The 14247-nt window shown below is 38.0% G+C and overlaps 1 protein-coding gene across 7 annotated transcripts in view; it reads right to left on the bottom strand.

The window, feature by feature from the left end:
* Positions 1–14247, bottom strand: part of fzd3b (frizzled class receptor 3b) — a 36610-nt gene that overhangs the window by 3862 nt on the left and 18501 nt on the right. For 5 of the 7 annotated variants that reach the window (XM_031314230.2, XM_031314229.2, XM_035999370.1 and 2 more), the window contains 7 exons: positions 11012–11208; positions 10026–10328; positions 9391–9553; positions 8709–9008; positions 8226–8477; positions 4174–4322; positions 3175–3289 (listed from right to left, as the gene is read on the bottom strand). In XM_031314230.2, coding sequence (XP_031170090.1) covers positions 3175–3289; positions 4174–4322; positions 8226–8477; positions 8709–9008; positions 9391–9553; positions 10026–10328; positions 11012–11208 — 1479 coding nt within the window. Of the gene's footprint in view, positions 1–3174; positions 3290–4173; positions 4323–4343; positions 4774–8225; positions 8478–8708; positions 9009–9390; positions 9554–10025; positions 10329–11011; positions 11209–14247 lie in introns of those variants that run through there. The other 2 variants (XM_035999371.1, XM_035999372.1) reach the window with 2 other exon arrangements.

Below are 14247 nucleotides of genomic sequence, written 5' to 3'. Positions count from 1 at the left end.
TGGGGATTAAAGGCCGAAAATTCATAGAATAGTAAGTCATAAAAAAGTCATAGTATATTACGTCATAAAAATGTAAAAGACAAAGTAATAGTATAGTATGTCGAAAAAGTGAAAGAAATTGTCATAGTATTAGTAAGTCTGGTAAACATGCTAACTCCACAAAGAAGGCTCAGCCCGGACTGGGTATCGAACCAAGGGTCAGGGTCTGCACTGCATACTTGCTGGTGCTTGTTGTATCAGTGTAAACCACTGAGCTAACATGCTTCCAAATAAAGTAGATAGAAAACCATATAGTATAAAAAAAAAGTGAAAAAGTCATACGTCTAAAAAAGTGAAAAAAGTCATAGTATAAAGTATGTCAAAAAAAAAGGATAAAAAAACTCATTGTAGTATGTCGAAAAAGTTATAAAAAAGTCATAGTATAGTATGTCGAAAAATTGATAAAAAAAAAGTCATAGTATAACGTCGAAAAAAAGTCATAGTATAGTATGTCGAAAAAAATGATAAAAAATGTGTATGATTATGTGTGTATGAGTGCATGTATATGTATGTATGTATGTATGTGTATATGCATGTGTATGTGTGTATACTGTATGTATATGTTTATGTATATATATATATATATATATATATATATATAATAAGATAATTGTGATAAATATAAATAAGATATACATATGTGTTAAATGAAATATTAATAATAATAATTTACTGAGTTATGGAAAAGAGGTAGGTTTAAATAAGTGTATACTTCTTCCTACTCCTTTTCAGACATGTCTATGTTGGCTAATGTTACTTATTGTTTATTGATTGTTTATTGAATGTTTTGCTTATTTAACTTATTAGTAAAATTTTTTTTGATGTTTTGTTTGGTTTATTTTTGATATGTGTGAAATACATTTCTTCATTCATTCATTCATAGTATATCGAAAAAAAAGTCATAAAAAAGTCATAGTATAGTATGTCGAAAAATGTATAAAAAAAAGTCATAGTATAGTATGTCGAAAAAGTCATAAAAAGTCATAGTATATTATGTCGAAAAACAGATAAAAAAAGTCATAGTATAGTATGTCGAAAAACAGATAAAAAGTCATAGTATAGTATGTCGAAGAAAATGATAAAAAAAGTCATAGTATAGTATGTCGAAAAAAGTGATAAAAAAGTCATAGTATGTCGAAAAATTGATTAAAAAAAAGTCATAGTATAGTATGTCAAAAAAAGTCATCAAAAAGTCATGGTATAGTATATTGAAAAAAAGTCATAAAAAAGTCACAGTATAGTATGTCGAAAAATTTATAAAAAAGTCATAGTATAGTATGTCGAAAAAGTCATATAGAATGGTGAAAAAAGTGGCCGGGTTAGCTCAGTTGGTAGAGTAGGCACACACATATAGAGGTTTACTCCTCGACGCAGCGGCCGCGGGTTCGACTCCGACCTGCGGCCCTTTGCTGCATGTCATTCCCCCTCTCTCCCCTTTCATGTCTTCATCTGTCCTGAGGAAATAAAGGCCTAAAATGCCCCAAAAAAATAATCTTAAAAAAAAAAAAAAAAAAAAGAATGGTGAAAAAAGTCATAGTATAGTATGTTGACAAAAGTCATAAAAAAGTCATAGTATAGCATGTCAGGAAAAGTCATAAAAAAGTCATAGTATAGCATGTCAGGAAAAGTCATAAAAAAGTCATAGTATAGTATGTCGAAAAAAAATGATAAAAAAGTCATAGTATAGTATGTCGAAAGAAAATGATAAAAAAGTCATAGTATAGTATGTCGAAAAAAATTATTAAAAAGTCATAGTAGTATGTCGAAAAAGTCATAAAATGGTGAAAAAAGTCATAGTATACTATGTCGACAAAAGTCATAGTATAGTATGTCGAAAAAAATTATAAAAAAGTCATAGTATAGCATGTCGAAAAATTTATAAAAAAAAAGTCCTAGTAGTATGTCGAAAAAATCATATAGAATGGTGAAAAAAGTCATAGTATAGTATGTTGAAAAAAATGATAAAAAAGTCATAGTATGTCAAAAAATGTATTAAAAAAAGTCATAGTATAGTATGTCGAAAAAAAGTAATCAAAAAGTCTAGTATATTGAAAAAAAGTCAAAAAAGTCACAGTATAGTATGTCGAAAAATTTATAAAAAAAAGTCATAGTATAGTATGTCGAAAAAAAGTCATTAAAAAGTCATAGTATGTCGAAAAATAGATTAAAAAAAGTGATAGCATAGTATATGGAAAAAGTAAAAAAAAAAGCTTGCTGGTGTTTATTATATCAGTGTAAACCACTGACCTAACATGCCTTCAAATAAAGTAGGTAGAAAACAGTATAGTATTTAGAAAAAATTATAAAAAGTCATAGTATAGTATGTCGAAAAAGTGAAAAAAATTGGAAAACATGCTAAATATATAGTAAATATATTTATAGTTTATGATATTTATAGTAAATGATAAAAATGTGAAAAAGTCATAGTATAGTATGTCGTAAAAAAAGTCACAGAATAGTATATCATAAAAATGTAGATAGAAAACAGTATAGCTTGAAAAAAGCGGCAAAAAGTCATAGTATAGTATGTCGTAAAAATGTACAAGAAGTCATAGTATAGTATATCATAAAAATGAAAAAAGTCATAGTATACTACGTCATAAAAATGTAAAAGAAAAGTCATAGTATAGTATGTCATAAAATGAATATTATGTCATAAAAATGTAAAAAGAAAAGTCATAGTATAGTATGTCATAAAATAAATAGTAAGTCATAAAAATGTAAAAAGAAAAGTCATGGTATGTCATAAAAATGTAAAGGAAACGTCGTAGTATAGTATGTCATAAAAATGTAAAAAAAAAAAAAAGTCATTGGATATGTATTATATCGTAATTTTTTTTTGTTAGTTTCAAATGTAATTTATTAAGAACTTAATTTCTTTGACTTTGTGTCAATCATCTGCGTCCATGCGTGTCATGTTTTGCAGGTAGAGGCCCCGTGGGAAGAGCATAGTAGTGTAGCCAATTTATCCTAGTGCTAATGCACAGTAATGGATGAAATTTAGCAACAATATAGCTTCTGGCCTCAAATTGTTCCAGTACTACTGATACTATTTTCTATTCTGTTACGTCTTCAACTAGTATTACAAATATTACTTTTGATTCTGCTATATCACCGCTGTGTTTGCAGTCCTACCTGAGTAGATGTTCCTCTGGACTTCCTAACGATGGGGGTGTTGGGTTCTCGCAGCAGAGACTGGGCAAAGTCTGGCTGCTCCTGCAGCACCTGACGGGACTCATTCACCCCACTGCTGCAGAGAGAGGAGGATGAGGGAGGGCAGGAGAGAGGGGTTTAAAAATGGTAGACAAGAGGCGGTGGTTTAAAAATGGTAGACAAGAGGCGGTGGTTTAAAAATGGTAGACAAGAGGCGGTGGAGGGGGAAAAGGTTGTCTCGCTTTGCCAGACCATCCACCCGCTGCGGAGCGGAGGAGGGTCTGGCTAGTCCACATCGCATTCTGGGATGGGAGAAAAACGTGCTCTGGTTTATTGGCATTTCTTTAAACCAATCACAATCGTCATGGGCGCCGCTAAGCTCCGCACAGAGCCGCTGTAAAATAGTGGTGCGAGAGAAAACTCAGATTTTACAGATAGTCTAGCTAGCTGTCTCAATTTACCATGCAGAAATCTGAGGAGCAGTCAACCATAGTCTTCATAAATCCACCGGAGTTTAAAATTCCAACACAAAAAAACTATAATACATAGAACATAGAAAATACATGCATCTGGCAGAAATTCCTGCGGCACCGGAGCAATCCCGGAAGCGGAACGTCAAGGATATAGACTAAGGAAAAGGTAACGAGGGGCAAATCCAGAAAGAGCTCATAGAGAGTTTAAGGGGAGGGCAGAGGAGAGTAGGCAGACATTCGATTACTACTGGTTACTAATACTGCAGTTTGTCTGTCTGAAGCAATAAATACACACGGACAATAAAATGTAACATACAAAATTATTATCAGATATCACAATCAGATATGCAGTACATATGCTCTCACAAACTTGTTTTAGAGGACCCATGTGCATGATTTAGAGGCATCTGGCAATGAGGTCGCAGATTGAAAACACAAGTCTTAGTTTCATGTGATTATAATAAAATTATACGAGGGAGGGGAAAATTTAGGACTGAAATCTTCTTACTCTTTGCGTCTGCGTCCATGCAGAAAGCTGGCCCATTCAAAACAGGTCTTCTTGCTGCCCACCCAGAAAACAGAGGGGATCCCCACCACCAACATCATCAGATATTTAATTAGGAACAATACCATGGCTGGCCGGCTGGTCTGCTCCACCTAAAAAGAACAGAAATATGAAATATTACACAGTCATCTTATAAATACAACGGAGTGTTTAAAATACAGCCTGAAATGGGAGCCTGAATTGTATGAACTTAAATGTGTGTGAAGAGAACATATTTCATTATTGCATTTAAGTATTGAAGTACAGGACAAATAATTCCTCAACATTAACACAGTAAATAAATATGAAATGCTTAGGATGCCACCAAAACTACTTGCACATTAAGTGGACCAAAAGCATCCAGCAGTGACAAGTGTTTTTAGCCCAGTCAGTCAGTTTGAATGATGGAAGAGAGGAGGTAATCCTAGAAAAACCCAGCTGCTTCAGCAGCTGAACTGCATCAAGTGCTTTCTCCTCAGTTGGTCTTGAACTTTGATGCAGGATACAGTATCTGCCACCAGAGGGCAGGGGTTTACAGCAGTTGTGTAGATTGAGAGGTAAGAACTGTTTTAAAACAAACAGAGAGCAAATGTAGGTAGTATACAGTATATTTAAATGCAAGGTATACAGTAGTTCACCCTTACTTTTACAGTAGTTCACCCTTACTTTCTGAAAGATAATACTCCACTGAGGAACCATCAAAAAACACTGCAACTGTTGTAAAAACAACAAACTGCTGAGGTTAACAATTGTATCTTCACGCAGCACCAAAACAAGCACTGAATATATAGTATGTTGTGAACAAACCATTACAATATGAATTCACAACCAGAATATTTTGCTCGTTACATCTTAACAAATATCACAGACAGTGCTCTCACACTGCCAGGGTGCTGTGGGGTGTACTGTATGGAAAAGGGGTAATTTATTTTTTTATTTTGTCTCTGTTTTCTTTGTTTTGACTGACATGGAAGTAAGCGGATAACAAATTCTATAGTTACACAGGCAACTACAGATGGCCTTTTCTTAATGAGGCCCAACAAAGTGTAGTGGTTACAGACATGATGCAGTACTAACAAATGTATGTGTACAATAAACTTTCCCATTGAAATCAAAATAGTACTCTTGTAAGGATGTTATTAAGCATTTTAACACTCGCATCTTCTACAGACAACTCCCAGGGGAGGAGGACTTTTAGAAAGCTTAGGCGTTTCTTGCTTTTGAAAGAATCAGGGGCCAGAAGAATTGGTATGTATTAATTAGCTTTTGTCTGTCTCGCCCAGGCTGAGATTAAATGTCTCAGATTTAGATAAAACAAGAAACCCTGGGCCTTCAGTAAATTACCACCCATGCACACACACAAAAATGAAGTCACTTGAACTTGAACAATAGCCACAGAGTCTTCAATTATCCAAAAACATGCAATAGTTCCCTCTCACACAGACAATCATTTGCACACAAAACCCCCTAGGGTAAAGATCAAATAACACATAGCAATATTAAAATTCCAGAGCCACAATAGGACGTAAAAGGGTACTCTCTTCATGAGCTCTCACACACAGCTACAGACACATGCATGCACACATACACTAACAAGTAATATAAGCACTTGCACCTGCCTCCACCCCCTCTCATATAGTCTGTCATTCACAAATAAGCTGACACTCCTCTTATTATAAAACCACTGTAACAGCACTCAGTAGAATGGTGGAATAAACAAACACTTAAAGTACAAGTTTTGTTATCTTATGAGTTATGTGGGAAACTGATGAAAAGCTTTCATTGCACATTGTTTGTATGCAGTGGAGTGTGTCTGTGTCTGCATTGTGCACATTTATTCGGTTATTCATTTAGCACCAGACTGTACAAAACACCACACTCGCACCGCTCTTCACAACCGCTACAAAGATGTTATAGCGTACAGGCAGCAGAGCATGACTGAGCAGGACCTGAGAGAGACACACAGACACAGAAAGCAAGAGAGAGAGAGTAGAGGCGTAGAAGGGGGAGACTGACTGAGAGAAAGAAGTAAGTGTGTGAGAACCAGCAGAGATGATGAAAGACAAAGAGACAGAGAAACAGAGATGGTTTTGTGTGGTTAGTTGGTCTTGAGAGCTGTATTAGCTGAGCTAATGATGCATACAGCGCTCTGCTCCCTCCCCTCCACAAATACCAACTCACGCAGCCACACACACACACATGTGCAACGGCCAGCTCTCACTCAAACAAGCGCACACACACAGTGATTGCTCAGGGACAAAGTAATAATGAAGTCCGACGGTCAAAAAACAAGTCAGAGGATAAAACAGGTTGGAAACAAATCCAAAGGTTAGTCAAAGTTATTTGAAAGAGGAAACAGTAAAATGATGACCCAACTGTCTGTTGTAAGAATCCATCACAGTTTACAGAACCACTACCTGGTTTGAATTTGATCTACTGTATTTACTGCTTTTTCCAGTTTAACCACCTAATAAAGGCTTAACTGTTGTCTGACTTTTAATGTTTTTTGCCATGTTGACCTTGCTGTAGCAATGATGTCTTGTTTCCAGATCTCAGCCATTACTTAAGTGAGTATAGTGTTATAATAACCGATGGCCAAAAGTACAAACAATAAGGCTCAAATTGTAAAAAAGCAGAACTATCCTTTAAAGTGCTCATATTATGTTCATTTTCAGGTTCATAATTGTATTTAGAGGTTATATCAGAATAGGTTTACATAGTTTAATTTTCAAAAAACACCATATTTTTGTTGTACTGCACATTGCTGCAGCTCCTCTTTTCACCCTGTGTGTTGAGCTCTCTATTTTAGCTACAGAGTGAGGCATCGCACTTTTGTTCCATCTTTGTTGGAAGTCGCACATGCGCAGTACCTAGGTAAGCACTGCTAGCTAGTCAGAAGGAGAGTATGAGGGCGTGCCACGCTAGCAGCTAGGCGAACATTATAACATGTTGTGTTACAAAGTAAAGGCTGGACTACAATAGAACTGTTTGGAGCAGTTTGTGAACAGTGTTTTCTGTTGGAGATAGTAAGTCCCTTTGAGGTGGACTTTGGGCTTTTTCACTTGTAACTTTGTAAACCTATAACATGCACAAAAAAGATATATAACACAATAAAGGAAAGGGAAAAAGCCAAAAAGCATAATATGATCACTTTAAAGAATTGGCTAATTTTCCATTCTTCAAGCATTTTGTTCCCCGTAAGAAACTGGTATGTTAACTACATTATCCCAGTGACTAAATGAGGATAGAAAAACACTGTATCCTCCATAGTGAGTAACTGAGTACTTCAATCCAGCTAACTTTGGCAGTGTGAGAACACAGTGTGTGTGTGTGTGTGTGTGTGTGTGTGTGTGTGTGAGAGTGAGTGAGTGAGTGAGTGAGTGATCAGGGGGAGTTTGCATGCTGCAGCATGAGTAAGCTGTGAAAGTAAAACGGCTGGAAATCCTGTCAAGAGTGTGTCGGTGTAATTGTTTTCCATATCCAGCTGAGATGACAGGCAGATCCTGAGATGCCATCTGTTTTTAGACAGCAGGTAATAGTTTTGATGAACTACTCAACAGGCATATTCATCTTGTGATACCTGGGGAATTTACAAGATGATCTACGTAGACAGATACAGAGAAACTGATCACAACTTTTAAAGCTATTTATATTTGCACTGTTTTAACAGGTAGATAATCTGGTGGTGTCTTTTCTGAACCTTAAGTCTCATCTTAGACTTACACCCGACAAGCTTTCCTCCACAAATACATCTTCACAAATAAAATGCATCTTGACCAGTGACACATGCATTATCTTGCAAGCATAGCAACATTACACAGTCTCATACACATATGTTCTCACTTCCATATCTCTCTACCTGTGCCTCAATTGTGCACCTTACCTTTTTTTGCACTACTCATTTTATTTCATGTTGTTATATGTTTTACATATATGTTGGCACTGGGAAAGGAGTTGCTTTTAATCTCATTGTACATGTGTATAGTGATAATAAAAGGCATTCTATTCTAGTCTACCTTGTATGGGCAGGGGATGTGATGGTGCCTGCAGTTCTCTTCAATCCATGTTGTCTCCCAAATGCTTCGGTAAGTGTGTTCATACAGGTAGCACCCAATGACAGTCAACAAGGGGACCAGGTAGAGCACCGAGAACACTCCCATTCGAATCATGAACTTGACTAGTTTGGTCTGGTTCTCTTTCTCCAGAGGGATTTCCATGCGCACCCGGTTCAGAGCCACAATGCCTACTAACAGGAGAGACACACCCACCTGAAGAGAGAGAGAGAGACGAATGAGAAGTCTTTTAAAATTAATGATTCATTTTTTAAAGAGCTGGATGACAGACAAAATACTGTCAACCATCCACCAATCCATTTACTAATCTACCCATCTCTCCATAATTCAAGACAACAATACACTCGTTCGTACACCCATCCATCTATCCTACTCATCAACTCTTTCATCCACCCACCCACTCATTTATCTTCTGACTGTACTCACCGCCACGTTGAGGCAGAGTGGTGCCAGAACAAACCACCTCAGGGCGTCTATGTCATATAGACCTATGAAACACACTCCACTGATCCCATCTCCTTCAATTTTGTTCAGGGCCAAGAGGGTGACAGTCAGGGCCCCTGGGAGCCCCCAGGCAACAGCATGGAAGAGGAGGGCTTTTTTCTCAATGGCCTCGCTGCCCCATTTAGGCACAGCGGCCAGGAACCAAGTGATTGTCAGTATGACCCACCACACGCTGCCGGCCATGGTGAAGAAATACAGGACCATGAAGAACAGGGTGCATACCTGAGAGAGAGAATGAGATAGAGAGAGAGAGAGAGAGAGAGAGAGAGAGAGAGAGAGAGAGTGGGAGCCATAACTTGTGATCAATCATGTAGGAGAAGTCAGCAAATCATTAACTAGAGAATATATGAGTTATTCAGCTGAAAAGCATCTTACTGGAGTAAATAGGACCTACATTTTGAGCTGTCACATTAAGAATGGGTCTTAAACATTTGCATCAAATGAATTACGATAAATCATGTGAGAATATCTGGTTTAATTCATAGCATCTAAAAATATAACACTGAGGAAAGTTTTTAGGATGGCGTACATCTTACAAAACATTACCATGAGATGTGTGATGTTGTTGTGGTAATACTAGATGTAAATAAACTAAAACTCTCACCTTGTTGTGTGAGCCCTGTGTTATGGTTGAAGCTCTGAACTGGGCAGGGCTGACTGCATTGCACGCTACCCTGTCCTCCAACAGGAACCCCAGAAAGAAAACCAGTGACACCATGACATAACACACAGCGTAGAAGATTATTGGCCGCTCAGGGTATCGAAACCTAATGGGGTTAAAAGAGGACAAAATTCACATTTACATAAATTTAATTAACAAATTTTCATTCCACATAGATTTTTTTGTTTTTTAAAGTGATTCGGTTACACTTTACTTGAAGGTATCGACATAAGAGTGACATGACACTGTCTTGAACGTGTCATAAACATTATAAACAAGTCATAAACGTTTATGACATAAGGCTTCTTTTAGTAAGTGTCATTTGTTTTTTTTTTAAGTTAGGGTTATGGTTATGGTTATGGTTAGGGTTAGGGTTCATGTGTCATGACTGTGTCATGACAGTGTCATGTCACTCTTATGTAGATACAGTACCTTCAAGTAAAGTGTTACCAGTGATTCTTGTGCAAGCACTTCAATTTGTGCATTTTTTATAAGTTATATTTCTGTTTTCTCCTCAATCCTTCTTGATTTTTGTAAGTGATTGTACTCAAAAAGTTGATATAAGATGTCATTCAAACCTGGTAACATCAATGAGGAACGTCAGGAAGGTAAAGAGCGTTGCAGATAGACAGGCAATGGAAACGACTCCTATGAAGTAGCGGATGAAGGTCAGCTCCTGCTGGTTGAAGAACATTGAGGGGCACGGGGCAGAGCAGTCCTTCTTGCCTATGAATGTGTAACCCAGGTCTGGGTCGACTTTGAGCTCTCTGGGGCACCAGAAACCGTAGTCTCTCTGAACAGTCATGGATGACTGGTCAGTGGGGTCAGAGCTTGTTAGCAGGTCCTCTGGACGAGGATAGGGCTCGTCACAATCTGGGAACCTGGAAAAGAATGATTATGTCAGATCAGATCATGCAGTTTATTCTGCTATCAATTTGGCTGAGAATCTTACTGATATGAATGGGGTGGACAAAATATCAAAAAGACCTCGTATAACGAAATACAATTCAACAACACCAAAAACTACATCATCCAAAATGACCTTAAAGCTGAGTCAACACTTTTTAACAAAAACTGAACATTATAACCTTCATGAAGGTAGGATTTATTGCAGGCCTGTTGTATTAGACTGCATTAGTTTCAGCTAGGTGTACCTAATGAACTGGCAACCGAGTGTAGAAACATACAAGTAAATAGGCTGTTAGAAAAGACACATGGCCAAATACCAGGAAGAGCTGAATTGAAATAGAGAGACGTGGGAGAAGAGAAAGAGGAAGAAAGTGACAGTCAAAGAAAGTGAGATACTGTAAGTGGCAAGGTGCTGAAGTTTAGAGTTAGTTTGGCTTTTGATGTAGGGTTGCAGTTGGCATGAGTTCAAAGAGAAGCTGCAGGCACAGGAACAGTGCAGATTTGAGGTTTATGCAAAACACATATTACAGGCTCAGCCCTGTGCAAATATACAGTATATGTTTTAAAAAAAAAAATTCTCAAACACTCTGTTTGTGATGACACTGCTTATATTTTTAAGTACTTAGTTGATTTTAAATGTAATACACATACACACCTGCTACACTCCATGTCATCTGGCCAGGCTACTCCGAAAACCTCCATTAGTTTGTGGCACTCATCCTTGGCCCGCTGGCAGAGAGATCGGCATGGCATGGACACCTGGCCGTACACAGTGCACACCGGAGCATACAGGGCACACAGGAACATCCTCAGGTCAGCACTGCACACTAGGTTCACCATGGGATGAAAAGGCTGTGGAGGAGAGACATTTATTTTGTTTTAAACTTATGTTTGAACCTGCCACAAAGCTTTAAGGCATGAACTGAAGGCACTGGTTAGTGCAAAATAGTGCATCATAGTCATATAATGGTCTCAAAGCTCTCTTGCAAACACCCACACATCTTTCCAATATTATATTCCAATATTATATCCCAATATCAGTGGGAACCAGCTTGACAAGGTTGTTATTAAATCTGTTATGCGTGTGTGGAAGAAGGTTTAAGTTAACTGCTATCAGTGGCAAATATGAGAAGGCTCATATGTAACTTGAAATAGCCATCAAAGAGGGTGGAGGGAGTGCCAGAAGGAGGACAAATGTGTTCTAACTCCTGCGCTGCAACTTATACTACTCAGTATACCATCAATATTTAGAGGCTCATGAAATATGTATAGCTGCAATCATATTACCAAACACCCCTTTGAAGGTGGGGACAGCAAAGACAGACATCTGAGGGTTGAGCCACAGCCATGTGTCAATACACTTAACAGACAGACAGCAGGGCTATCCACACACAAAATATTATAGATTCTGGTCCCTGTAGTGGTACTTTAAAGATCGAGTCAGGCTTGTGACCTTCAGGTTGCTGATTCAAATCCCCAGAATGATTGAGAAAACGCGAGTGATGGAAAAGACAAAAGGCACCCTTTGCATTTCCAACTACTACTGCTAAAATACCCTTGAACACATACTCTAAGTGGGGTTTCAGTGTGAGCTCTTTTAAAAAAAAAAAATCTATATAAAAACACAGAGGCAATGGATCAATTGCCAGGGGTCACTCTAGCAGTGTGGGCAATACTTACACCATTTTTCTGTTAAGGAAGTTTAGCTGGTGGCTATTTCTGCTTATGGGGACAAGAAAATTATTCATCAGTTTGTTCCAAAAAACCTGTTCCATAGAAATTAGATTAGGACTTAAATACTGTTGGGTGGCACGGTGCCTCAGTGGTTAGCATTACTGCCTCACAGCAAGTAGGCACTACTGAGTACTGGGTTTGATGTCCAGGCAGGGCCTTTCTGTGTGGAGTTTGCATGTTCTCCCCATGTTCGCGTGGGTTTCCTCCCACCTGCATACATGCTAGGTAACTCCTGCCATTGCCCGTGACGTAGGCATTGGTATTACAACTGGGTTGGTCCCCGGGTGCCGGAAAATGGCTGCCCACTACTCCTAATTAGATAGGACACATTCCTCATAAGTGTAAATATACTTGGCAAAAAGGAAATACAATATATATATATATATATATATATATATATATATATATATATATATATATATATATATATATATATATAGAGTACTATAGAGTACTTACTTACTGAACTGCTCAGGCTCATATCTTAAACATTTGTGTGAATTTCTGCTTTTGTGCAATACACACACCCAATATATTCAACATAGCTTACTGATATGTTCATATATCAGCAACTGCCAGCAACATTGTGTGCACTGTCAGGGTTATGTGTTCAAAGTGACCTGCATCTATTCAGCTATTTAAAAGTTCATATCATCTGACTGCTCTAAAGTGAAATTTTCAATGCAGCTTTTACAAGAGAAATCAGAGCAGAACCATGGCAGCAATGAATAGAGAGTAGAACAATAAGAAATATGTGTTCCTGTGCGTGTGTATATAAAATATGTGTACACACAAAACAGTGCACTTACATTGATTGCTTGCCACAAAAGCTACGGTATATGCTTAAAGATTGTATGGGTGCACTTGTTCAAATACCCATGCATCAGTGAATGTGTGTGTATTTCATGCCTTGTGAGTATGTTTTGATCGTTCTGAATTGCTGTGTTCTAGATCTGCACATTGGAGAGATGTTCCACCATAGGTGCAGTGGGGCATGAGCTGTGTGACATAGTTTTGAGTATTGTGCGCACACGCACACACACACACACACACACACACACACACACACACACACCACTCTGCTCAATTCAATAATTCATGCATTTTACAACCCATGTGTTTTTTTTTCCTTGTTTGTGAACACGCAAGCTTCAGTGTGGACAGGAAGCACATGAGTATTGATTGTGGACTAAACCTTATTAAGCGTGCCCTGCATTTGAACCACAAGGTTCTGAATGTATACATACAGTAATTATGTTTAGCTGTTAAATACTGAGTGTGTTCGCATGTTTATTAGTATCCTGGTTTTGACCTTATTCAGGATAGGTTTCTTCCATGGAACATGAGAAAACAGGTTATTCATATCCCTTAAAACATGACTAACAGTCTCTAGGTTTCTGATAATCCATGTGCAGTTGTGTCTTGATTTCTCACCATCTCAGTCACTATGTACTTAGTCTATATCCTTCGCGTTCCACTTCCGGGATTTATTTTACATCAATTAGGATCTGAAAGTCTTTACTTGTCCTCAACAAAAACAGATAAGGACATTGCTTTGAAGAACGGTCTTGCTGTCCTTGTCTGTCCACTTCTCTCACTCATACTTCTGGTACAAGCCTGAGGCATCACTTAGGCCTAACTGAGTGGTAGTTGCTTTCTGCATGAGTGTGTCTCACTACCCAACAGAATCAAACATTTCTCCATGTCTCCTCATACTAACTCTACAGCGAATATGTGTGTGAGCCCCATTTTGTGCGTCCCCATTCTGCCCATTTCTCCCGTGCACGTGGGGTTATGCATGTGTGCATGAGTGTGTGTCATTGTTCTTGTATTCTGAGTATGTCCCAGTTATCGTGTTTTCCGGTGTGTGAGTGTGCAAGGCTTGTGTGCGTGCACAAGCCAATGCATGTGTGCCGATAGCTGTATGCAATTATAGTGACGGTCAAGGCAATTGCCCCCCACCTCCCACCACAAAGAGAATATTGATATTAAGTGGTCTAACTGTGCCACCAGAGAAGGGGGGAGGCAATCAGCTTTCCATGGAGCATGACTAGAGTGAATTGTCTGGCACTTTGTAGTCAGTTGTGATGGAACAGAAGAGAAAGGAAAGCCCCGAGGTTGCAGACTGCTACTAACAGATGTAAAGATGTAAAAGAA

This window comes from Sander lucioperca, chromosome 3, assembly GCF_008315115.2.
Source record: "Sander lucioperca isolate FBNREF2018 chromosome 3, SLUC_FBN_1.2, whole genome shotgun sequence".
In the NCBI taxonomy this organism is placed as follows: domain Eukaryota; kingdom Metazoa; phylum Chordata; class Actinopteri; order Perciformes; family Percidae; genus Sander; species Sander lucioperca.
The sequence above is the reverse complement of the archived record's forward strand: the minus strand, read 5'-3'. Positions and strand labels throughout refer to the sequence as shown.